The sequence below is a fragment of the Sphaerodactylus townsendi genome, linkage group LG05 (genome assembly GCF_021028975.2).
Source record: "Sphaerodactylus townsendi isolate TG3544 linkage group LG05, MPM_Stown_v2.3, whole genome shotgun sequence".
In the NCBI taxonomy this organism is placed as follows: Eukaryota; Metazoa; Chordata; class Lepidosauria; order Squamata; family Sphaerodactylidae; genus Sphaerodactylus; species Sphaerodactylus townsendi.
This window is the reverse complement of record NC_059429.1, coordinates 119,220,539-119,243,980: the sequence shown is the minus strand read 5'-3', so window position 1 is coordinate 119,243,980 and position 23,442 is coordinate 119,220,539. Positions and strand designations below refer to the sequence as shown.

At 43.2% G+C, this 23,442-nt stretch overlaps 1 protein-coding gene across 1 annotated transcript in view; it reads left to right on the top strand.

The window, feature by feature from the left end:
- Window positions 1-1,833: 1,833 nt before the first annotated feature.
- LOC125433352 (formin-like protein 6) overlaps window positions 1,834-23,442 on the top strand; it is a 44,126-nt gene continuing 22,517 nt past the window's right edge. The window contains exons 1-7 of the mRNA XM_048497855.1: window positions 1,834-1,920; window positions 7,123-7,209; window positions 10,446-10,598; window positions 17,129-17,258; window positions 17,399-17,431; window positions 19,726-19,829; window positions 20,715-20,798. Of these exons, the coding sequence (XP_048353812.1) occupies window positions 1,858-1,920; window positions 7,123-7,209; window positions 10,446-10,598; window positions 17,129-17,258; window positions 17,399-17,431; window positions 19,726-19,829; window positions 20,715-20,798 (654 nt within the window). The 5' untranslated portion in view covers window positions 1,834-1,857. The remainder of the gene's footprint in view (window positions 1,921-7,122; window positions 7,210-10,445; window positions 10,599-17,128; window positions 17,259-17,398; window positions 17,432-19,725; window positions 19,830-20,714; window positions 20,799-23,442) is intronic.

The following is a 23,442-nucleotide window of genomic DNA, read 5'->3' as shown; positions in this document are numbered from 1 at the left end:
CCCCCCCCCCGCCCCCCCACACCCCCCCCGCCCCCCACCCCCCCCCCCCCCCACCCCCCCCACTCCCCACCCACCCCCCCCCGCACCCCACCCCCCCCGCCCTCCCCCCCCCCACCCACCCTCCCCCCCACCTCCACCCCCCCACCTCCCCCCCCCCCCCTCTCGCCCACCCCCCCCCCCCCCCCTCCACCCCCCCCACCCCCAAAAACACCCTTCCCCCCCCCCCAAGCTCACCCTTCCCCCTCCCCCCCCCCCCCCCCCCCCCACCCCCCCCCCCCCCCCCTTCGGGCCCCCTCCCCCCCCACCCCCCCCCCCCCAGTAGGGGCTGATGAGAATTGTAGTTCCTGAACATCTGGAGAGCCGCAGGTTCCCTACCCCTGCTCTAGGCCATGGTGGCAAAGGCTGATGGGAATTGTAGTCCATGAACATCTGGAGAGCCACAGGTTGCAGACCCCTGCTCTAGGCTGATCTTGCACTGAGAGGTCTTTATGGCCAGTAGATGGTCTTTATGGCCCCTTCCAACTCTATGATTCTGTGATTCAGTGATTCTATGATATGCTGAAGATAACATCAATGCATATCAATTGCTTGGCTTTATTTTATATCATTTAGAGAAAAGCCTGTTTTCACTGTGTGCACAGGACAAACGTGATACACATGACCCCCCCCCCCTCCCCGATGTGCATGATGTGAGCCTGTACGGGGATGAATGGTGTAGAAATTCAATAAAATAAATAAATAAATGATCACTGTTTCTTCTGGAATAGTCACTATGCAGATGCTTCAGCTCTGGAACACACATGGCAGATGCTAACGGAATCTGGTGTTTTGTACGAATGTGTTAAGGTGGAAAAGCCACATGCTTCTGCTTTCAAAAGAAATGGTGGTTCCATATATCAAGAGGAGAGCACTGTAGCAGTTTCATACTGCACATGCAGTCACGGCACGGGGGTCCCCTGCCACCTTAGAACAGCATTCTGGAGGCAGTCCATTCTGTTAACAGACTTCCCTCTGTGAAACACCTCTGAAGATGCCAGCCACAGATGCAGGCGGAACGTTAGGAACAAGATCCTCCAGACCATGGCCACACAGCCCAGAAAACCCACCTCAACCAAACATTTCTACTGTTTCTCTGGATTTCAATGGAGAGCCGTGTGATCTCTGGAGGATGTCTCCCAGCAGCTTCTTGTAGATATTAAACAGTTCAGAGGACAAGATACCGTGTTTCCCCGAATATAAGACAGTGTCTTATATTAATTTTTGCTCCCAAAGATGCACTATGTCTTATTTTCAGGGGATGTCTTATTTTTCTGTGTTCTGTTCGTCGGGCATGCTTCCAGACAAAAACTTCGCTACGTCTTACTTCGGGGGATGCCTTATATATTTCGCACTTCAGCAAAACCTCGACTACGTCTTATTTTCCGGGGATGTCTTATATTCGGGGAAACAGGGTAGAACCCTGAGGCACAATATGAACCAGAGGCCGATTTCTGCAGCAAGCCGTGTCTTCTTAAGATAGCAACAAGGATGGCTTTCAAAAACAGAGAGTAGAAAAGTCCTAGCCTCTTTCTGATTAGACAAATACATGCAAAATTTCAAGGAGTTTTTTTTTAATTAAAAAATAATTTAGTACAGGAAGCCATCTTTTCTTTACTTACACACAGTTTTGGCTGTTTTTCTTTAAAAAAATTAAAATTCAGTAAAATCATGGAGAAAAAAATAACCTTATAATATTACAATTTTGTATTACAATTTTGTGAATAAAGATGCCTCTATTTACCACTGATCTCTTGGATCTGGGAGTGATAATATGTATTGATTTCCCACAGATACCAGCCCACTTTAAAGGATATTGACATGTATCAGTCATTTAAAGGATCTCCTTCAGATCTACACCTGGTGGATCAGTTTATGCTCGAAGTAAGAACAGTATCTGTGACTAAATTAATGTTTGTGTACCCACCTTATCGTTTGCCTCCTTCATTTTTGGGGTGATTGTTTTGTGCTGAGTTCAGAGCATCGTAAACATGCAGCTCGTGAAACTTTATTGAAACCAATGTTCTGGCAGATCGTTGGCTGTTTTATGTATTCAAGTATTGCAACCTGATCAGAAGACAATGCTGAAAACTGTCTTTAAAATCTTAGGATTAGAAACGAGGTGATTTTAAAAATCTTTGCAAGCTCTGGTTTCAGCCAGAGTCAATGTGGACCACCTCATGCGGGGTGAGATATTTCTCATGGTATGAGGTAAGAAACATCCCATGGGTATAATTTAGGTGTCAGGTCAGTAGTATTTTGAGCTATGATCTTTTAAAAATGACTGGGAGGTATGGGGTGTTTTTTTTGCAAATGTTCTGACATTTACAATTCTGTGTTGAATTTCTCCCATCTTCTTTAGGTCTATTAGCCACTTTAATATTGTTGAGTATTTGCTCTTCACTGTTGATAGATAACAGTACCTCTGGATCTTGCGAGATTATTCTTGTGGCAGTACAAATATCCTGATCTGCAAAGATGCCTGCTATTTAACACTCAGGGTTCTGTAGTCTACAAGAAGTATTTGGTTCTGGCCTGAGCAGCAGAGCCGTAGCACCAAGGGGACGGGGGACAGAGGACCCCATGGCACACCGGTTGGGCGCCCCTGCAGAGGCATGGCGGGATGGGGCGGGATGGGGGCTTGGAGGGGTGCGTGGCGCGCTCGCGCACTGGGCGCACTTCCCCCTCACTCTGTCCCTGCTGAGCATTCAAAGGCTTCTTGTTCTGAGAATTACATTTTGTATTTATAAAGATCTATTTGGACTGTTCAAATAATCACAGCTATATAATCGCAGAGTAGGGTAGCCAGGTACTCCCTGGTAACTGGAGGAGAATGGGGGGTGGGGAAGGTGGGGAACTTACTGGTGGAAAACTGAGATCTAGGCCTCTGTTACCTGTGGCATGTTGACATAACTTCCAGTACACGCTAGAAGTGACATCATCACATCACTAGTGAAATGGGGTGTTCTGGTATTTGAGCAAAAACTCTATTGCAGATGCCATTTTTACCATAAAGTTTCTGCTTGAAAACCAGAGTGTCTATGTGATGCTGGCAACATGATGGCATCACTTGCAGTGTGAACCAGAAATGGCATCACTGCATTATCTCTAAAGTAGGTTTTAGTGTTAATTTTAATGTTAAGTTCCATATTGTAGTAGAATCATTCAGTGTTTTAACCTTGAATGTAAGCCACTCTGAGCCTGATTTTGGTTGGGAAGGGTGGGATATAAATCTAATAAAAATAAATACAAATTTAAAAATAAATTACTGGTGGCAGAGGCTTAGGCCTAAGTTTGTTAAGTTGAATGGCAGTGGGGGAGGAGCCACAAAACAGGTGATTCCTTGCCCCTGGGAGGGTTCTGGCACCTTTATCCCAAAGTACACTTAGAAAATGCATTTTCCCAAGGACAGGCATCCATGTGGCAAATTTCCCACCTTTGGCCTTATTTTCTTTTAAAGCTTGGTATATAAGGTAGTTGAATCCTATCAGGTAGTTGAATCCCACTATTTATTTATTTACTACTTCTTTGATGGTCCACCTTTTTCTCTGACACTTGAAATGGCTTACAGTGAAAAACAACGTTGTAAGAAGAGTATAACACACACAACCCACAAAATTAGAGAACAGAGCAATAAAAATTAGAGAACGAGGCAATAAAAGCACTGTCTGACACAGACAACAAAAGAAGGTTGGCAAACAATGCAGTAGAAAAGTTGTATTGCATACTATATATCGAAGTAATCCAGTTGGACCCCTATAGTGCCTTTTCCTCTGTGATGGACATGACTAACAGGGAGATCTGAGTCCAACAGTATGGCCTAGATAGCACAGTGAATGTATTACCTTCAGTGGAATCATAAGCAATATGGCAGCATTCTAAGTTCATTTACTTGGGGGGATTTAAAAATGTATAACTCTGTTCAGCATTGCACCACAAGATTTCATCTAATTCACAGGTGTCAAACTTGCGGCCCTCCAGATGTTATGGACTACAGTCCCCATCATCCCCTGCCAGTACCATGCTGGTAGGGGATGATGGGAACTGTAGTCCACAACATCTGGAGGGGTGCAAGTTTGACATCTATGATCTAATTAATTCATGTATAGCGTGAGAAGTATTATGTCCAAATTGTAAGGCCCAATGTTTGATCCTTAGTCTCTCCAACTGAAGGGATTCCATGTAGTAGAACAGGGAAAGACCTCTCCTGAGACCTTGGAGAACTGTTTAAGTGAGGGCATGGTAATGGTGGTATTCACTCTTCACTTTATGGAGGGCCACATACACAATTGCCAACAGCCAAAAAAGATTCATTTAGTTCCGTCCCTGGCATGGTACTTGCACCTGATGGAGGTTTGAAGCGAACCTTTTGCTCTGGTGGTGACTGCTTCAAGGTGGGAAAAACCTGCTGATCACAAACCCTAGCAGGCAAGGGTCTTACCCATTTTTGGATTGCCAAGCAGTGTCCAACTACTGGTTGTAGGCAGGAATTGGGGGTGGGAGGGTGGGGACGGAACCAGTGGCGTTCCTGCCTAGGGACAGGGGGTACCCTCTGTCCCCGGGCGCCCCTCATTTGGTCACATGGGGGGGCGCCAGCATTTCAGGGTCGTTTGTGGGTTTTTTAAGTTTTTAAAGTGTTTTTTCACGTTCCGGCCTGCAGGGGGCGCATTTCTAGGACTAGCAGCACACCAAAATTTCAGGGGTACCATCCAGAGAGGATCTGTCCTGATGATACTATCTCAAATTTGGTGATGTTTGGTTTAGGGGCAGCAGTTATGGATTCCCCAAAGGGGTGACCTCCAACCCATTGTTTTCAAATGGGATAAGCTAACCTGAGATAGGGGCTACCCATTTGGGGGCTCATAGCGACATTGGTCCCCCTGAACATATAACTTCACCAAACTCTGGGTGGCATCATAAGAATAGTTAACAGATGATACTCCTGAGAAATCTTTAAAGTTAATCCTAGCTTCTAAAAAATTACACTTCTTCCAGGCACCCCAAGGAAATGTGCCTTCCAAGATTCTTTGTTTTGCAGTGACTTTGCCTTGCGCATTGTAGCCATATGGGAATTTCACTGAAGTGTATGTAGGCAGGCTGCACATTTTTTTGAAGATAGAGGCACCAGACTTTCAGGATGGATGATGGCTCCAGGAGAGCCCTCCTGGTAATAGCATCCCAGGTTTGGAGACCTTTGCTTCCTGGGGGGGTTTCAATTTTATGCAAAGCCCCCAAAAGGCTTATTTCCTTTTGTTTCCCTCTCCTGCACGTGAAAGCCTGTGGCCTGAGTTCTCTCAGAGACTATCTCCAATCGCCCCCTTCGCCCTCCAGAAGCCAAAGCTCACCCAAGCTTGGATGCTATTACTTCAGGAGACCCTCCTGGAGACTTTCACTTTGAAAGAATCTGGCGCCTCTATCTTCAAAAAAAATGTATGCAGCCTGCTCTCAGTGAAAGTTCCTCATTAGCTACAATGGAGCAAAGTTCACTGCAAAACAAAGAATCTTGGGCAAATTTCTTGGGGTGCTTGGAAGGGGTGTATTTTTTAAAATATGCTAGTGACAGGTTACCAAAATTTCAGGGGTACATAATTTCATCTAATAACTATTCTTATGATGCTACCCAAGTTTGAGTAAGTGAAGTCATAGTTCAGGGGGACCAAAGTTATGGTCCCTCAAATGGGTAGCCCCATCTCAAGGCGTTTCAGCTCCCATTGAAAACAATAACAATGGGATTGGGGGCATTCCATTTGGGTGTCCATAACTTTGCTGCCCCTGAAACAAACATCGCCAAACTCAGGAGGTGATATCATCAGAGACAGTCTCTGGATGATGCCCTGAAATCGTAATGGTGCTGATATCTTAAAAAATGTACTCCCTGCAGGCCAAAAAAACAAATTAAATACCCCTAAAAAGAAACTCCAAATACCTTGCATCTAGGTGATTTGTTTCGGTATATTTCAAAGTGGCAGGACCATAATCCCGGGACAATTTTTTTGTCTTAGAAAGTGCCCAAATTTGCTCCGAGATTCCCAGCTTCGAGATCTTGCTATTTGTTTCCATCTTGAATCTCCAACTCTCAAAGAGTGATGCTGTTTCAGGGTGGGGGAGAATCCAACCCCAAACAGCATCACTTTCTTTAACTTTTATTTTTAACCGGGGACCCTTTTCTTGATTCTCCCTTTAAGGTAGGGTTGAAAAGAAGAATCCTGCTGGAGCCCCCTAGTTTTAAACACCATTTTAAGAAAGTGATGCTGTTTGTGGGTGGATTCAACTGGAGAGTGTTTTGTGAGGAGATGATGCTGACATTTGTTTGGTAAAATGTTTTGCTGGGGGGTGATTTGTGAGAGATTTACATGCTTAATAACCCACTTGCACTAGCCGGGCTTTGGAGTTTTGTTTCTGCAGGTTAACAACCTACCTCATAGGGTTGTTGTGATTATGGAAATTAGGAAAAGAGTTGGTGGGGAGAGAGCCATGTATGTTTTGTGGACGGGAGGGGGAGGTGTTTTGTGAGCTGAGTACAAAAAAAATCATTGTGTTTGGTCATGGTGGGGGAGGGTGGCAGCCCATACGCCGGGCGGGGAGGGGGGCGCCAAACTCAGGTTTTGTCCCCGGGCGCCAGTTTGCCTAGGTACGCCCCTGGACGGAACACAAAGCCAACTCCATCACATCACTTCAGGTAAAAAAGTGACATAGGTTGCTCTATGAATTGTCAGAAACTGTATGGTTTACTATGGAGTGTCTGGGGATTCTTAGAGCTCCCTTATGCCACTGCCATTATTTTAAATAGAGCGATGTGATGTTGCAGTTGGCGTCACCTTTTCTTTTAAAAAAAATTCTCCCAGTTCAAATTGATGGCAGGGAATCCATCCCTTTGACTGAAACACAAATCCAGAGACACAGGGCAGGGGCCATGTTGGAGAACAGTGTGGAGAAGAGCCATTGGCTCTTCAAAGAGCCACAAGGGCCCCCCATGCCACTAGTGTCATCAGACTAGATAGATCTGTGATATATGACAGCTTCAGACTGGTATGCATAGGACAGATGGCAACTGCTGTAAACTATCGTCTCCCCATCTTTATGCAGATGTGTAAAATACCTAACATGGGCCAACAGTTGGATCTTCTGCTTGCCATACGGGAACTTCCAGCCTCCATGGCAGAACTGGAGCCAGTAAGTGACACGAAGAGCTTTTTGGTGTTTGTGTGTGTGTGTGTGTGTGTGTTTGTGTGTGTGTATGCTGCCACAGCAATACACCAGCTGTCCTCAATGTAAATTTTAAAAGCACGAGGTGAGCTCTCCCTTGCAAAGAGAGCAACTAACCAGTTGTGTTGTTGACATTCATATTGTAATACTGCAGGCAGTCTGATGTATAAGTTGTCATTTCACTGCATTATTCAAAAGAAATGTGAGGAAAGGTTTTGATGATCTATGTTGCTCCTGGATTTTATAGCCAGGAGAGTCATAACTAGCATGAAAGTAAATATGAGATATTCTAGATTTGAAATACAATATGCACTACCTGCTGTGGTATCTAAAATAGCCGTGGGCAAGTCAAAACCTGAGAGAGTTCATTAGCGGAAATAGCACCTCCAGAAGGTAATACTTCGTGAATGATGACTTGTTCATGCCAATCAGCCTGCCTGATACCTTGTAGACATTGTTTGGGAAATTAATTTTTGAGAGATTTGTTATTCTTGTTTACTTACTGAAACATGCCTAGGAGCCTAAGAGATGGATCAGAGTCTGGATATGATGGTTCATGTAATAATGAACATGTAGCCTTTAGCCACCCTGACCTGGATATCCCAATCTGATCACATCTTGGAAGCTAAGCAGGGCCTGCCCTGGTTAGTATTTGGGTGGGAGACCACTGAAAATTAGCACTATGATGCAAACGCAGGCAATGACAGATCACCTCTGAATGTTTGTTGCCTTGAAAACCCCACAAGATTATGTCAGCTGTAGGGATATGAATAAAAAAATATGGCAACATTTGGATTTGGGTATAATGGACTGCAGAAATTTTCAGGATTCCTGAAAAATCCTGAATCCCCATACTATACCTTTTTCAGTTTGGGAAGTTCGGGGGCAGGGTGCAGCTGTGGAAGGGGCACAGTGCTCAGGGTGAGCCCTGGGCATCATTATACACAGCTGCGCCCTTGGCTCCAACACTAGTATTCTGGTGGAGGTGGAGCTGAGGAAGAGCAGCCTGCCCTCCAGTGGTACTGTTAGTTGAGTCCGCTTGAAATTACAAAGGCAAAGAAGATTTTGTTTCTCAGGAAACCTCTAGTGAAACAAAAGGAGGAGGGAGAGGGAAGATTCTGGGATTGTGTGGTGTCATCTTTGAGGAAAGAAAATGACAACTACAGACTCACTGTTTTATTCTTAATAATAAGATTGATATTAAAATAATATTTATTTGATCAAAGATAAGATTTAGATTTCTATCTTAATCTGGGTGGGGAGAGGAGCTGAAATCCATCTTCTTGAAAGAATAGAACAGTGCATTTGTTGCTGTCATTTTCTTTCCTCAAAGATGACACCACAATTGCAGCATCTACCTTGAAACTAGGTTCAAATGGCTTTTCTCAGGTTGGAATTAAATGAGAAACAGAGAGCACTGGTTGAGCTGAGCTTATTCCTCTCTGCTTCCTAATGATGATGATGATGATGATGATGATGATGATGATGATGATGATGATGATGATGATGATGATGATGATGATGATGATGATGATGATGGTCTGGATCGATCACAAGAAGGCATTTGACTCACTGCCCCATAGTTGGAAACAATTGGCATCAGCAAAAACGTTCGAGTATTCACTGAAATAGCGATAAGACAGTGGAAAACTGAGCTGACAGTCGGAAATGAAAACTTTGGAACAGTCAACATTAAGCGAGGAATTTTCCAAGGTGATTCACTATCCCCTTTACTGTTTATCATTGCCATGATCCCACTAACAGTAATTTTAAAGAAAACAAAGTTGGGCTATCAAATGGCCAAAGACTCAGAAAAAATCTCACATTTGCTGTACATGGATGATTTGAAACTGTATGGAAAATCAGACACAGAAATCCAGTCACTAGTAAACACAGTCCGAATATTCAGCACAGACATTTCGATGGAGTTTGGCCTGGAAAAGTGCGTTACTGTGGCAATAAAGAGGAGCAAGATCACAGAGAGTGATGGGATTGAAATGCCTGATGGCCAACTCATCAAGTGCAACCAAAAGGCCGCTTATAAATACCTGGGCATTTTGCAGCTGAATAACATCAAGCATGGGCAAGTGAAGACTCTTGTCAGCAGAGAGTACACCCAGAGGGTCAGGAAAATTTTGAAATCTAAATTAAACGGCGGGAATTCCATCAAGGCCATCAACACCTGGGCTATACCCGTCATCAGGTACACTGCGGGAATCATCAACTGGACACAGGCTGAGTTGGAAGCATTGGATAGAAAAATTGGCCATGCTGGCAGGGGATGATGGGAATTGTAGTCCATGAACATCTGGAATGCCATAGGTTCGCCACCACGGGTATATGCAAAAGCCAGTATCATGTAGTAGTTAAAACCAGTGGATTCTAATATGGAGAACTGGGTTGGATTCCTCACTCTTCAATGTAAAGCCTGCTGAGTGACCTTGGACTAGTCACAGTTCTCTCAGAACTCTCTCAGCCCCACCTACATCACAAGGTGCCTATTGTGGGGAGAGGAGAGGAAGGCGACCATAAGCCACTTTGAGACTCCTAAGTGTTGAGGAAAGCAGGATATAAAAACCAGCTCTTCACCATCACCAACATCACTTACATTGCATATGCAAATATCTTATAGACTGCATGTAAAAAACCACCCAACATGCATACACAATACAAAGAAACATATGGAGGCCAAAATGAAACCCACAGAATGGAATTTTTTTTTGCCAAAAACATAATTGACACAATTTATTCATTCCTCATTTGGTATAAGTGTTCTCTTAGTGACTGAGTCCAGTGGAGCTCAATCAAGGCCCAGCATAAAGAAATACTCTTAATAAACCTATCCATTTTTGTTTTGGAAAACACTTTTGGGGTGTTTCTTCCCCCTCCAGCCTCTGTGAACAGTTCTACCTCAGCAGTAAGTGATATAAACTGCATTCCATGCCTTCTGTCAGCTGACATGGAATGCAGCTCACCCTGTGATTGTCTTCATTGAGCTGCTCTGAACTGCTCGTGAACTCTGCGATCCTGAGAATTCACATCGTAACAATTCATTGCACATCCTGAGCGAGATCTGCATTAAGAGCTCAAGATTTCCTGATCACGAACTAATCTGTGACTGCCAAGGGACAAAAGAGAGGGAAGCCTTGAAAATTTAATCAAACAAAGATATTTTCTTCTTTTTGTGTATGTTTGTGTTCTAGCTCATCAGCCAGAAAATCTGTGCATGCAAACAGCTACAAAACAGCCCAAGGTTTGTTGCTGTGCTGTGGTATATCTTAGCCATGGGGAACTGTTTGAATGAAAAAGCAGGGAGAGAGAAGGCCAAGGGGTTCCGGCTCTCTTCTTTGACCAGAGTAAGTGCTTTTTGTTGTAAAAATGCTTTGTTTCAGAGTGCATACTCCTTAATTATAAATACCGGTTTCTTAGAATAGATAAAGTCCCAAGCCTTTAGGACATTGAAGCAGAGGCTTTTGGACATTGAAAGGCAAACCTTGTACTCTCACACATACTGCATTTGCTCGTCGCTGAATTTTGGCATAATTCCCACCCACGGAACTCTTTCTACTTATTTTCCCCATCTTATATTCCCTCAACTCTGACAATCTTGTATGCCGACTTGCCTTAATGTTTTCCTCACTTCCACTCTTTGTGATAGGTATTTGCACAGACCTCATAGTGAAAGACTGCGTCTCTGTTCTCAAAGATGACCCAAAACTGTGGCACTGTGCGTTCTACGTACCCCAGCAGGGAATAATTATCAGACCGCTGTTAAAAGGGGCTATATTGTTTACCAACAAGGAAATAGTATAGATTTTTTTCCCCTTAAAGCCAATTGTAATTAATTCACTTTCTGCTTAAGGTGTTTGTTATGTTTAGACCATTGAAGTTTACAGTAGAAAACTATTTCTGGGTATCTTGGGCCGTTTCTGCATGGTCTAAATATCCTAGGTTGAGCAAGGGAAATATCACAGTCTGACCCAGAAGTTCGCATGGTTTCCAGTCCTAAAGTGGGTTTCCCTCGTGATATTTTCCTCATCCCAGGATTTTCAAAAATTGCCAATTTGGCGATCCTTTTCAAAAATCCCAGGGTGAACCTGCTATCATGCAAACACCACAGAAGCAGAACCAGTTTATTTTCCCTGTCCAGCCACCTGATCACCCTGCCCCGCCCCACCCCCCTGATCTCCCTGCCTGATGTTCATTCAAGTTACCACTCAAAAACAACAGCCAATCAGAATGTGGGACACCGGGGATGTTTGCGCATGTGTGGATAAGCTTGTGGTGTAAATACAAAAGAACCGGGCTCATGCAAAACAAACTGGAGTATTTCCTCCCGGTCTTCACTTGATTCCCTCACAGAAACGGTCAGCCATGCGAAGGGAGAAACTGGGATAAAACAGACCCGGGTTGTAAGATACTGATTGTAACCCGGTATAATTGTGCTTTGCAGAAATGGCCTAGGAATAGCACCTTTTTCATAAATTATATATTGCTTCTGATGTGATATGACCCTTCCAAACATTTCAACATTGATATGGAAAACCATAATAAATTACAAACATTACCTACCCTGTTTCCCCGAATATAAGACATCCCCCGAAAATAAGACGTAGTAGAGGTTTTGCTGAAGTGCCAAATATAAGGCATCTCCCGAAAGTAAGATGTAGCAAAGTTTTTGTTTGGAAGCATGCCCGACAAACAGAACACAGAAAAATAAGACATCCCCTGAAAATAAGACATAGCACATCTTTGGGAGCAAAAATTAATATAAGACACTGTCTTATTTTCGGGGAAACACGGTATCTAGTGCAAAGAATGCTCCTGTTTTTTCAGTGTTAGCAATATGGGAGCATAGCTGGTTAAGGTGGAATAGAGAGGTTGAGGGCAAAATTAACCATTTAGGGTACTGTTCACCTGGTTGTTTAACTGATTTTTGAATTTTTGGCTGTAAACTTCCTGACAACAGTCATATGAGTTTTTAAAGCTGTAAAAGACCATGTACATGGAAACTCTGTATTAAATTCTCTTCCTTGTCCACCTTCTTCAAAAAGAGGAATTCAGAATGTGTTATCTGGGCACATACATACACAAGTCTGTTTCAGGCCAAATCTCTTATTACCAATTGGCTTGATCAAAACACCCCAAGGCGCTTTTCTTACAAACTGGCATTTTGAATTGTCTGAAAGCACCCTCATGTGGTGAAAAATGATATAAGGGCTAAAAGTGTGAAGTCTGAAGACATTAAGTAGAGGCAGGTTTTTTTCAACCCAGATGAACAATTCTGTGATGGTTTCTGTGAAATTCTTTCCCCACACATGTATCGAAATCTCCTTTTGTGTGTTAAGACTGTGGGAAAGCTGATCTGGAATCCTCGATTCTCTTGGTTTGGGGGAAAGAATGTGTAAACAGATATCTTTTGAGGGCTGTACCATATGGTCCGCTTAACACTCGAACCAGCCAATTGGGTACATCAATGCACTCTCAATATCATCGTAGAGATCAACACGATTTTCGGGGTATAAGTTTTCAGTTGTCAAAACTCCCTTTGTCAGATATGTTTTTGGGAAAAAAGGGAGCTATGACTCTTGAAAGCTTATGCCCCCAAAATCTCGTGGGTCTCGAAGGTGCTACTGGACTTAAATCTAGTTCTTCTACTGCAGACCAACCTTCCTGAAACTACCAACAGAATCTCAATATAAGAATAACAATTCCTTTTTTGATCATCCCAGCTCAACCAGATTCAGGGAACTGAGGGCAAAAGACAGGATCAGTTTCCACCGGAAAAATATGGCTCAAAATGTTATGATACATGATGTGTTCTTTGGGGGAAGAGTGGGATATTGTGCCATACTGTAATGACGCACAGTTCTCTGTTGATTGTGCTTGGATTGAGTTCTTGATTGTGCTACCAAGAGAGTCCAAATTGGTTGTCTTGCTGCATGGAATGGGTTGAATTAGACAGGTTCCCCCCCCCCCGCCCCCGTTTCTGAACGTAGCATCCAGTTTAAAGAAGATTCATTTTTTAAAAAACCCCACTAGTAATGACCTCCTGAAAATTCCTCGTTGACAGTACAGTTTGGAATTACATTTTTAATCTATCCTTATTCTAGTCTTCAGCCAGACATCTCAAAGCTACATACTTGGGCTTGGATCCACCCAAGCATTTTTACAAATAGAAAGATTGCCATCCATGGGGACATTTTGGGCTTTGATGGTAAGAGGGAAGCAAGAAAATCATGCTTCAGATGTAGAACTGCTTCTTTCTGCATGTATATATGCTTATATATACATGCAGGAGCAGCAGTGGCGTAGGAGGTTAAGAGCTCGTGTATCTAATCTGGAGGAACCGGGTTTGATTCCCAGCTCTGCCGCCTGAGCTGTGGAGGCTTATCTGGGCAATTCAGATTAGCCTGTACACTCTCACACACGCCAGCTGGGTGACCTTGAGCTAGTCACAGCTTCTCAGAGCTCTCTCAGCCTCACCTACCTCACAGGGTGTTTGTTGTGAGGGGTGAAGGGCAAGGAGATTGTCAGCCCCTTTGAGTCTCCTACAGGAGAGAAAGGGGGGATATAAATCCAAACTCTTCTTCTTCTATATATATATACACACATACACACACACACATTCACACATGCACACATAATCTTAACATTTGAATTGACTCTTATGTGGCTTCTAGGTCACACATTCTGTGTCTCCTTTGCGGGAGTTAATGTTTGCTTGCAAAAAAATATTGGCACGAAGACCAATATTTTCTCTTCCTCAGCATTCACAATCTGCTGCTCCTCTTACTGAGTGCAAATTCACTGCATAGCCTTGAACCTTTAAGAATATTATCAAATTCTACCACATCTCTAAAGAGAAAAGGAAGTTATCTTCCTCTACCCTTCCTGAGGATTTCAGTGTATCAAATGAATGATTTATGATACGAGTGACAATTCTGAGGCCCAATTTGGATGTTTCTCTTTTTATATAACTGCTGAAATACCACATCTATCACTATGAAAATGTCTACAAAATCTTTCTTTGCCAGGGAACCTCTTTCTCAGTTCTACTGAGGATACTTAGATCATTATTTTACACAAACAATTCTTACTGTTGTATGAGGGAGGGAAACCTTTTGTCTTTCTCCAAGAAAATGGCATTGTCAACATTAAATTGGTCCTTGGATCATTCCCAAGATCATAGGCACTTGTTCTTCTTATTTACACAATTATGTAACTGTTCTCTCTTACACTATCTACACCAAACAAAAATGTATAAGTGAAAAGAAGGAGAGAGAAGGTATTTATATGAATAAAAAGAGCTTCAGAAAAATATGTGTTTAATGTATTCCATTTGTATCTCTCCCAAATGGAAAACAAAAGAAAAAGAAAGGGTGCCACTTTAACTCTAAATAAATTGAATTAAGAACCAAAATGTTAAGACCAATATAAACATATCTATAAATTAAAAGCATAAATGTAAAGAAATGCAGATCTATGTATATGTGTGTGTGTGTAGTCCTTAAAAATATAAAAATGCATATTCCTTAAAATACATATGATATGGATATTTATTGATATGTACATTTGTAAGGCTATTTGTAATATTTGTAATAGCCTTACAAATGTACATAAAAGGACCATTACTGACCCTGACCAGCTACGTTTCAGCCCAGCTATGTTTCAGCACCTTCCTCGGTGGTCAAATAATATTCATCATTGAGAGGGGCCTCGATATTGCAATAATACATTCATGATTTCAAAACTGGACCAAAATGTGAAATGTAATAATAATAATTTTCTGTGAACAAAGGCAGAGATATCCATCCAAGACCACTTAATTAGTATCTTACTTCCATGGTATCTTTGATGGTAAATCAGTTGTGTCCCTTTATCTCTTGGTTAAAAGATGGAATGATACTGGTTCCAATTGATAAAGTATTGTCTTTTTCCAGTTTGGCTTTGCTGCCTGAGCACCCCTACTCCGGATACAGGAAACTATTCCCATGCACAGGAAGTCTAGTTCCCTCTCCTGGATTTGCTCAGGTCAGATCAGTTTATTAAGTGGGTGGGAAAGAGAAAGGGAAAGCCCTTCGGGGGAGGGCGGTTTATAAATATAATAAATAACAATAACAATAACAATAATAATAATAATAACAACAACAATAGTAATAATAGTAATAATAATAATAATAATAAAAGCAGAGGCAGGCACTTGGAAAAACAGATGCCCCCTCCTCTACAAACTAGCCCCAAGCCCATCATAGTTTATTAAATCATGTGCTGGACTTAGACCTTGTAGGAAGAGGAAAATGTCTCTCCAAGTGCCACCCATCCACATGAGCTGTGGACTCTAAGCTGATGAACTAGGTTTGTTTCCCCACTCCTGCACAGGAAATCTGCTGGGTGACCTTGGGCTAGTCACAGTTCTCAGAACTCTCCCAGCCTCATCTACTCACAAGGGTTCTTTTGTGGGGAGAGGAAGGGAAGGAGTTTGTAAACTGCCTTGAGACTCCTTACAGTATAAATTCAGAATCTTCTTCCATGTAGACCCCAAAAGATTTGGGGGATTGCTAGAATGTTGTGGCAATGTGTGACATTTCTTACAGTTGGTGGCTGAAGGTAATGTTGTATCAACACTGCACAACATCTACTCCCATCCCTGAAGCTACTTGGAAACCTACTACTCAAGATCTCTTTTCCATGCTACTTCAACATAGGTATTAGGATGACATGCAAAAAGCCACTTATGATGGAATCTTTGGAGAAAGGATAGAATGCACATAGGATACAGAAACCAATGAAATAAATGCCTCATGGATCAGGAAAAGGAAGCTAGCTATGCAAAATAACTTATATAGGGGTCAGGAAATCCCCGCCTTGGTTTGTTTGTTCAAGAAAACTGCTTTTGCTTGGGGAGTTGATTTCTCCATGGGTCTTTTTCTTTGGATTTCTGTTCGTGGCCCAACTAAATCCCTGTCATCTTCAAACTACCATTTCCACATCTGATGGGGGCTCCAGTGTATCTCATTGGCCTGAATGCTGTGGGCACAGTGAACTGAGGTGTCTTCCGCAGAGCCAGAAGCGTACCAGGGGTAAATGACAAATTGTCTCCAGGACGCCCCCCAGGCTCTGCCCCCAAGATCCACCCCCTGATGCCCCCAGGCTCCACCCCACTGCCCTCGATCCCACCCATGTCACCATGGACATGAGCAAGGTCTAGGGTGCCTACCCCCCCGACTCCCCCTGCCGGCTAGGCTCAAAGCCGGCAGCCTGCAGTCTCTTCTGACCTCCCCTCCGGGCAGGCCAGAATAGACTGCAGTCCCGGCCTTGGAGACCTTCTTTTATAAGCACTGAGGCTGGGGGGGGGGGAGGAAGGGAGGGGGGAGTCCAGGGTGGGGTTGAGGGCAGGGTTGAGGGTGCTTGGAGGCAGCAGTCCTGCTGCCTCGTCATTTTTTGCGTCCCTTGGACAGGGTTGGGGCACGTAAAAACGACGAGACAGCAGGACTTCTTGGTCATGTGGGAGGCTGATTTTGCGCCTCCCACATGACCAGAAGAGTGGCACCCGGGGACAAGGGGTAGCCCTTGTCCCTAGGCAGATACGCTACTGTGCAGAGCACTGGTTCCTAGCCATAGTTTCCAGTCTCTGGAATAAGATGGGCCTCCTTCACAGGGATGATGTTGGAGATGTGGTATCGTGTGCCTTGTATACAGGCCTTCATTTCATACTGTGCAACGGCCTTCATTTCATACTGTGCAACTGAGCAGAAAGTTAGAAGGATATTTTAATCTCAGTTTTTCACCCTTATTAAATTTATGTGGGAGATCTCACATTTCCACTGTCCTTATTTTATGAAAGTTGTCTGGTCTGTCAGTTATTGCTGCATTCTTTTTGTAGTTATCATTGCTACGAGGCAAGGAACGGAGCTTCACCTTGATGCATGCCCTTGTGGAGCAGATCTTCTTACACAATCCTGATTTGGCTGAGTTTCCTCAGGAGTTGACAGAATTTAAAGCTCTGTCTGGAGGTAAGATTAATCTCCGCCTTAAAAACACCTTCCCCATTTTTTTCAGAGCATCCATTCCTATCTTATATGTGTGATTTTCATTTCTTCTTTTTAACTGTCTTTTTTCTTCTTTTTTCCCCTCCCTCCCTGTTTTGCTACAGCCTCCATCAAAGGTCTCAGTGCTGAAGTTGAAGGTATGTAAATATGGTTTCAGAATTTGCCACGAGAATTTTTCACACATTGTGAAACCACCTGGAACCAGGTTTTGTTGGCGGGGTACCTTCAGATTACTGAAGGATGTGGTTGTCATGGAAATACTTTAACCTGTCAAGTTGCTTCAAGGAATCTGAGAATAAATATTCAAATAATGTCCATGAGGGTTTCAAATCAAATATATATTTATATATTAGGATGTCTCTGATATATTGAGCATTCAATTTCACTTTGCCTTAAACCAGTGCTCTGTTGACCTCACCGGAGTTGTAAGAGGTAGGAAAAATCTGAGTGTGGTTGTGAAACCAGGCTCAAGAATTAATCCACATCAAAACTTTGAGTTAGTAACAGTGTACCCCTGAGCAGAATTATACTCTTCAATGATTTTATGAGAGAGTAACTCTGCTATGATTCCCCTGTCAATCAGTCAATGGGAATATGCTGCTAATAGGATTTGGCCTGTGTCATCTATTGAGCTGATGAGTCATATTTTCCACATTCTGGCTGTATGAAGTCAGTTAGTGGTAATACAGGGCAGAAAAAGAAGGTATCTAAAGTTGACTAGAGATGTATGGAATCTTCGGGAGAAGTTTCCTGGGAGTTCTTTTATCTCTTTTTTCCCTTCTCTTAAGATGCCCTGGACGTGAGGGAATTCTCAAACTCCCCTCAAAACGTCATTTTAGGCTGAATTTGGTGACTCCTATGGCATTGCTGCAGGTCCATAGAAACCCTGGTTGAAACATGGTGGTGATGACCATTGAAAACCCAGCAGTATGAAAAACAAAACAGTGGGCCACTCAGCACAGGCCAAAAACAGTGCCCCAGGCACAGTAAAAACAGAGTTCTGGGGGAGCACCCTTCTGAAATGAGGCAGCACTGTGTCCCCCCCCCAACTGGCGGAGAATATATATGTATATAAAACTTGCTCAATTAGCAAGTTTTTTTTAAAAAAAAATACCGTTGTGTACCTGGTGCCAAGCAAATGGCATTGGGTTGGAGGTGCCGCTTTTAGGCACGTCCTGTTTTTTAAAACTTACCTTCTTACCCTGCGCAGCTCTGCAGGGATGAGAAGACACACCCACGCTGCCCTCTGACCCCCGAGGCATTGCCATGGCTGCAGGGGCATGTTTCCTCGTCCCTGTGGAGTGGCACAGGGCGAGAAGGTAAGTTTATAAAAAAACAGAATGCGCCTCTGTGCGGAGGCACCTCTGCAGTCCGCAGCAGCTCCAGGGCCACCTGCACAGAATCATGTGAATGGCCCCAGGGCTCCACTGGTATCATGTATACCAGTGTACAGCCGCTTTACTGGCCCATGCAGAAAGGGCCAGTGTCTGACATTAAATAGCTTCGGTGAGAACAAGTGGAGCAAATGGAAGATAGAAGTTGGAGAGCTATGAAGGATAATTCCAAAAGGGCATTGCACCAGACCAGTTGGTTTCTCCATCTGATGCACAAATGGTGCTTTCTTTTTTGTGACAAGGGGATCCACTGAGGCCTACTTCTGGATATGCTGAACTGGAAATTATAGCAAGGGCCAACACTTGTTTGAAATGTCAAAGGACCAGTGCTCTTAGGTTGAATATTTTCAGTTGAATTTCTGATGGTGGGAGTGTACTTGATAGATATCAGCAACAACATTTACTGGTGACCCCCGGCCCCTCAATGATATGACTGGCCTCCACCTGGGCCACAGCTTTTACAGCTCTGGCCCCTGCCTGGTGGAACGCTCTCCCGCCAGCTGTCCGGGCCCTGCGGGATCTTAATGAGTTCCGCAGGGCCTGCAAGACCGAGCTGTTCCACTGGGCCTTTGGGGAGGCCGGCCGCTGATGGCCCTCCCCTTAACATTGGTGGATCCTACTTCCCCCTTCTCTCCCCGCCCCCGCTTGTTTAGGGGATTTGATAGTAGATCGCCATCTGTTATGTTTGGTATTCGGAAGCTGCATTTTAATGGGTTTGGTTTTAATGTGTATAGAGCCATAATTATTTATTTAATTATTTTTGGTATTTATTGATTTATTTTGTGCTCTATTTGTATATCTTGTTGTTCACCGCCCTGAGCCCTCCGGGGAGGGCGGTATACAAGTATAACAACAACAACAACAACAACAACAACAACAACAACAACAACAACAACAACAACAACAACATTCCATCAGGAATAAGATGTCCGTTTGTGTTTCCGATTATGACTTTTGACAGAAATATCAGAGCTTGAAGTCAACGGAGTGAAGCCTTAGCTGTAATATATGAAATACTTCTTTCCTTTTGTGATTAGTTTTACAGAAAGAATTAGAAAGCATCAGTGAGTGCAGAAGTCAAATCAAACCCAAGGTTATCAAGGCAGAAACTCTGGAGTCACAGTTCTACAAAGAAGTAAAGGTAACTTTGACAGAGAACATATTGACATGAGCATATTTTGACTGCTGTTATGCAGGTGGGTTTCAGGAGGAGAGTTTGGTTTGAGAATAGGAGAGTTAACAATAAATTCACATAAAAATACAGGGAAAAGATCTACTGACATGACATAGTATGGAAGAATGGGCAGAGGAGTGGGAAAAATAAAGCAGTAGGGCGCCCATGCCATTTTCTTGGTAGCGGGTTTCACCGGGGATTTTCAAAAACATCACAATTTTGACAGTTTTTGAAAAAAAATGGGTTGAGGGAAATATAACGGGCCAGTTTTGCTTTGGGGAAGAAACCCATGCAAAGTTCTTCTCCAAACCAGGATATTTCCCTTTGTCAACACATTATATTTCTACTGTGTGGAATCCACCCCAGATAGAGGCTATCAGGGGAATGGTGGGAAAATTGAAGAGAGGGGCAGATAAAAGTATGGTGGCTGGTGGCTGGTGTGTGAGGAGATAAAAAGAAAGCAGAAAAAGGAGAAAAGCTATGGGAAGGGAGAGTGAGGGAGGAGAAGTAAGATGCCTCCAACAAATCCTTGCAGGTTTCCTTCTTGTACATTATATATGGACATTACATTAATAAATGAACTCCAAAGTTGGACACATATGGACATGTATGTTGGATCCAAGGTTATCTTATTGTAGCTATCTGACCAAAGTTGGTGCCCCCACTACACACATTACCCTTCAGAATGTTGCTGGTATGGGTCAAGTGTGGAGTGGAGACCCAGATGAAAGTTGCACAAATTACATTAAAAAACCACATGTGAGTTCACAACAAACATATATACAAAACCCCAAATGAAAAGTATTTCTGTAATACTAGTCCCTCCTATGAATTGTACTTCATTTCCCCCAGGATCTGATTAAGAAGTATGAAGGAGACCTTTCTCAACTCTCTAGAAGATGCGCAGAAATGAAGAAGGCCTACCATGAAATCCTGGTAGATAATATTTTTTAAATATCATCTTAAAACTGCTGTTCTATACCATGACAGCTATGCTAAGTTTCACATAAAGATGTTAGTAGATTGTATATTCCTGTGGCACAGAACAAAGCATGCCGGACCTTCTTTGTTGTAGAATACTTTGGCTGGGTTCTCGTGCCTACCTAGCCATGCTGCCCCCTGCTTTTTGAAACTTAAAATACATTTTAACATAAACACTCTTGTATCAAAGTACCATGTTCAATAACACACAAAATAATGGTTTTGACAAAGGCAGTATGTAAACATGAATGATAATCCTCATATTCATTTGGGACTATATTATAATGTGGAAGTGTACAATTTTCTCAACCACTGCACCTCAACTGAATGAACTAACACCTTTATTTGAAACAGAGTATTGATTTTAGCCTGGTAGCACCTTAGACACCAGCAAGATTTTTGGGGGTATGAACTTTCAAGAGTCAGAGCTTTTTTCATCAAATCTGGTTGGCCTCTAAAATGCTACTGGATCTGTCTCTTCTAATGCAGACCAATATGACTACCTTCCTGAAACTACTAACACAGTCCCAAAATAAGAATGTAGATAGATACTTGGCCTTCAGTAGGAAGCAGCCTAAGTAACTGAGATTAGCTGAGCTGGTAAGATTTTGGAAGCTAGGCAGGGTCAGCCATGATCAATGTTTGGATGGGAGATCACCAAGGAAGACCACAGAGATTGCCAGGTGAGGAAGACAATGGCAAACCACCTCTGCTCATCTGTTGTCTTGAAAACTCCATGTGGGGTCACCATCACCATAAGTTAGTTGTCACTTAACAGCACACAATTATTATTTTATTTAGTAGATGAGGAAGGGCACATTGTATATGTTCAGAGGCACTATCGGTGTCTCATATATTCCAAGGATGAGCACACATACTGAATCAGACTATTGATCCAGCAAGGTCAGTATTGTCTGACTGGCTGCTGCTCTCCAGGATCTCAGAGACCTTTCTCATCTCCTCACGCCTAATCCTTCTGTTGTTTACTCCTGGAATGTATGAAATGAGAACGGAGGGAAAATAGAGACATCAGTGTTGCTGGATTGCTATTTGTTAGTCCAGGTAACAAAAGAAGTAAGGGAAAGGGCTGCAGCTCAGTGGAACAGCCTCCACTTTGCGTGTAGAAGGTCCCAAGTTCAATTCCTGGCACCTCTATTTAAAAAGGATGACTCAGTAGGTGACGGGAAAGACCTCTGCCTGTGATTCTGGTGAGCTGCTGCCAGTCTTAGTTTTTGCCAGTCGGAAAAGACAATGTTTGTTGGAACAAGTGACTTCTGCATGCCTGGACACTGGGGGTTGTTGTGTATCTCACTCTAACTGTGTTGTTGCCTGTCTTGTTTGCCCTCCTTGTCTGGGCCAGGAGACTGCCCACTAACTTCCTTTCTTCCCCATGCTGGTTTCACTTCTGTCCTAGACTTTGACTTGAGCGCATGGTCAATGGCTGCCTGCCTCAGTGAGGCTTTCCCACTGAAGCACTCTATCACTTGCACACACGTGATGGAGCAGTAGAGTGCCCACTTGTTCATAGGGAAAGTATTCCTTAGGCTAGGGCCATGATGGCGAACCTATGGCACTCCAGATGTTCATGGACTACAATTCCCATCAGCCCCTGCTGATTCCCAATTGGCCATGCTGGCAGGGGCTGATGGGAATTGTAGTTCATGATCATCTGGAGTGCCATAGGTTCGCCACCACTGGGCTAGGGTTTCTTTCTATCTACCTTTTTCCTGGAACAAAGCTGTGAACTGGAGGTGCTTGAATAAATGTAAGTTTTACTTTTTACGTTTTATCTCTTGAGATGTTTCTATAAACTGCACTCACATACACTACTGGGCAGATCCATAATTCTAAACAAAATCTAACAATGTTCACCTTGATACGCCAATGAGTTGGCTTATTTTAAGGCTGGTTCATATGTGTATGTGATCCACTGGCTTTTAGGGTCAACAATCACACCAGGAGACTCTGTGATGCGTATATAACATAATATGTAATTTGGCGCATGCGTCAAGTGCTCTCTGTGTGTGTAAAGTGCTATCAAGTCACAGCTGGCTTATGGCAACCCAGTGGGCTTTCAAAGCCAAAGACATTCAGAGGTGGTTTCCTATTGCCTGCCCCTGCATCACTGGTATTCCTTGGAAGTCTCCCATCCAAGTACTAACCGGGGCCGACCCTGCTTAGCTTCGGAGATCTGGCAAAATCAGGCTAGCTAAGCATTGCCATAGGTTTGGTGAATGTTCACGATTATTACACTGTTGAACCACCAATCAAGAATTAATAGAACTAAGTGGGTTGAAAACTCACAACTGAAGTTATATGCTTTTTTTTTTAAAAAAAGATGTATTTTATGTTTGTCTAAAATTGCTAGTAAATGGCATTGTTGATTCTGTCTATAGATCTGCATTTATTTATTGTTTTGCACAGAATGAACATTTGGCAATTTTTTCCCTCAGGGTTTTATGATGCGGCTTTCAAAAATGCTTTGCACCTGTAGTTTCCACTTATGACAACCGGGACTGCAGGCACTTGGCATTTTTTGATATTCAGACTGCTGCTGAATACCAAACAGTCCTGGAAGGTGCATAGAGATGAAGCAAAT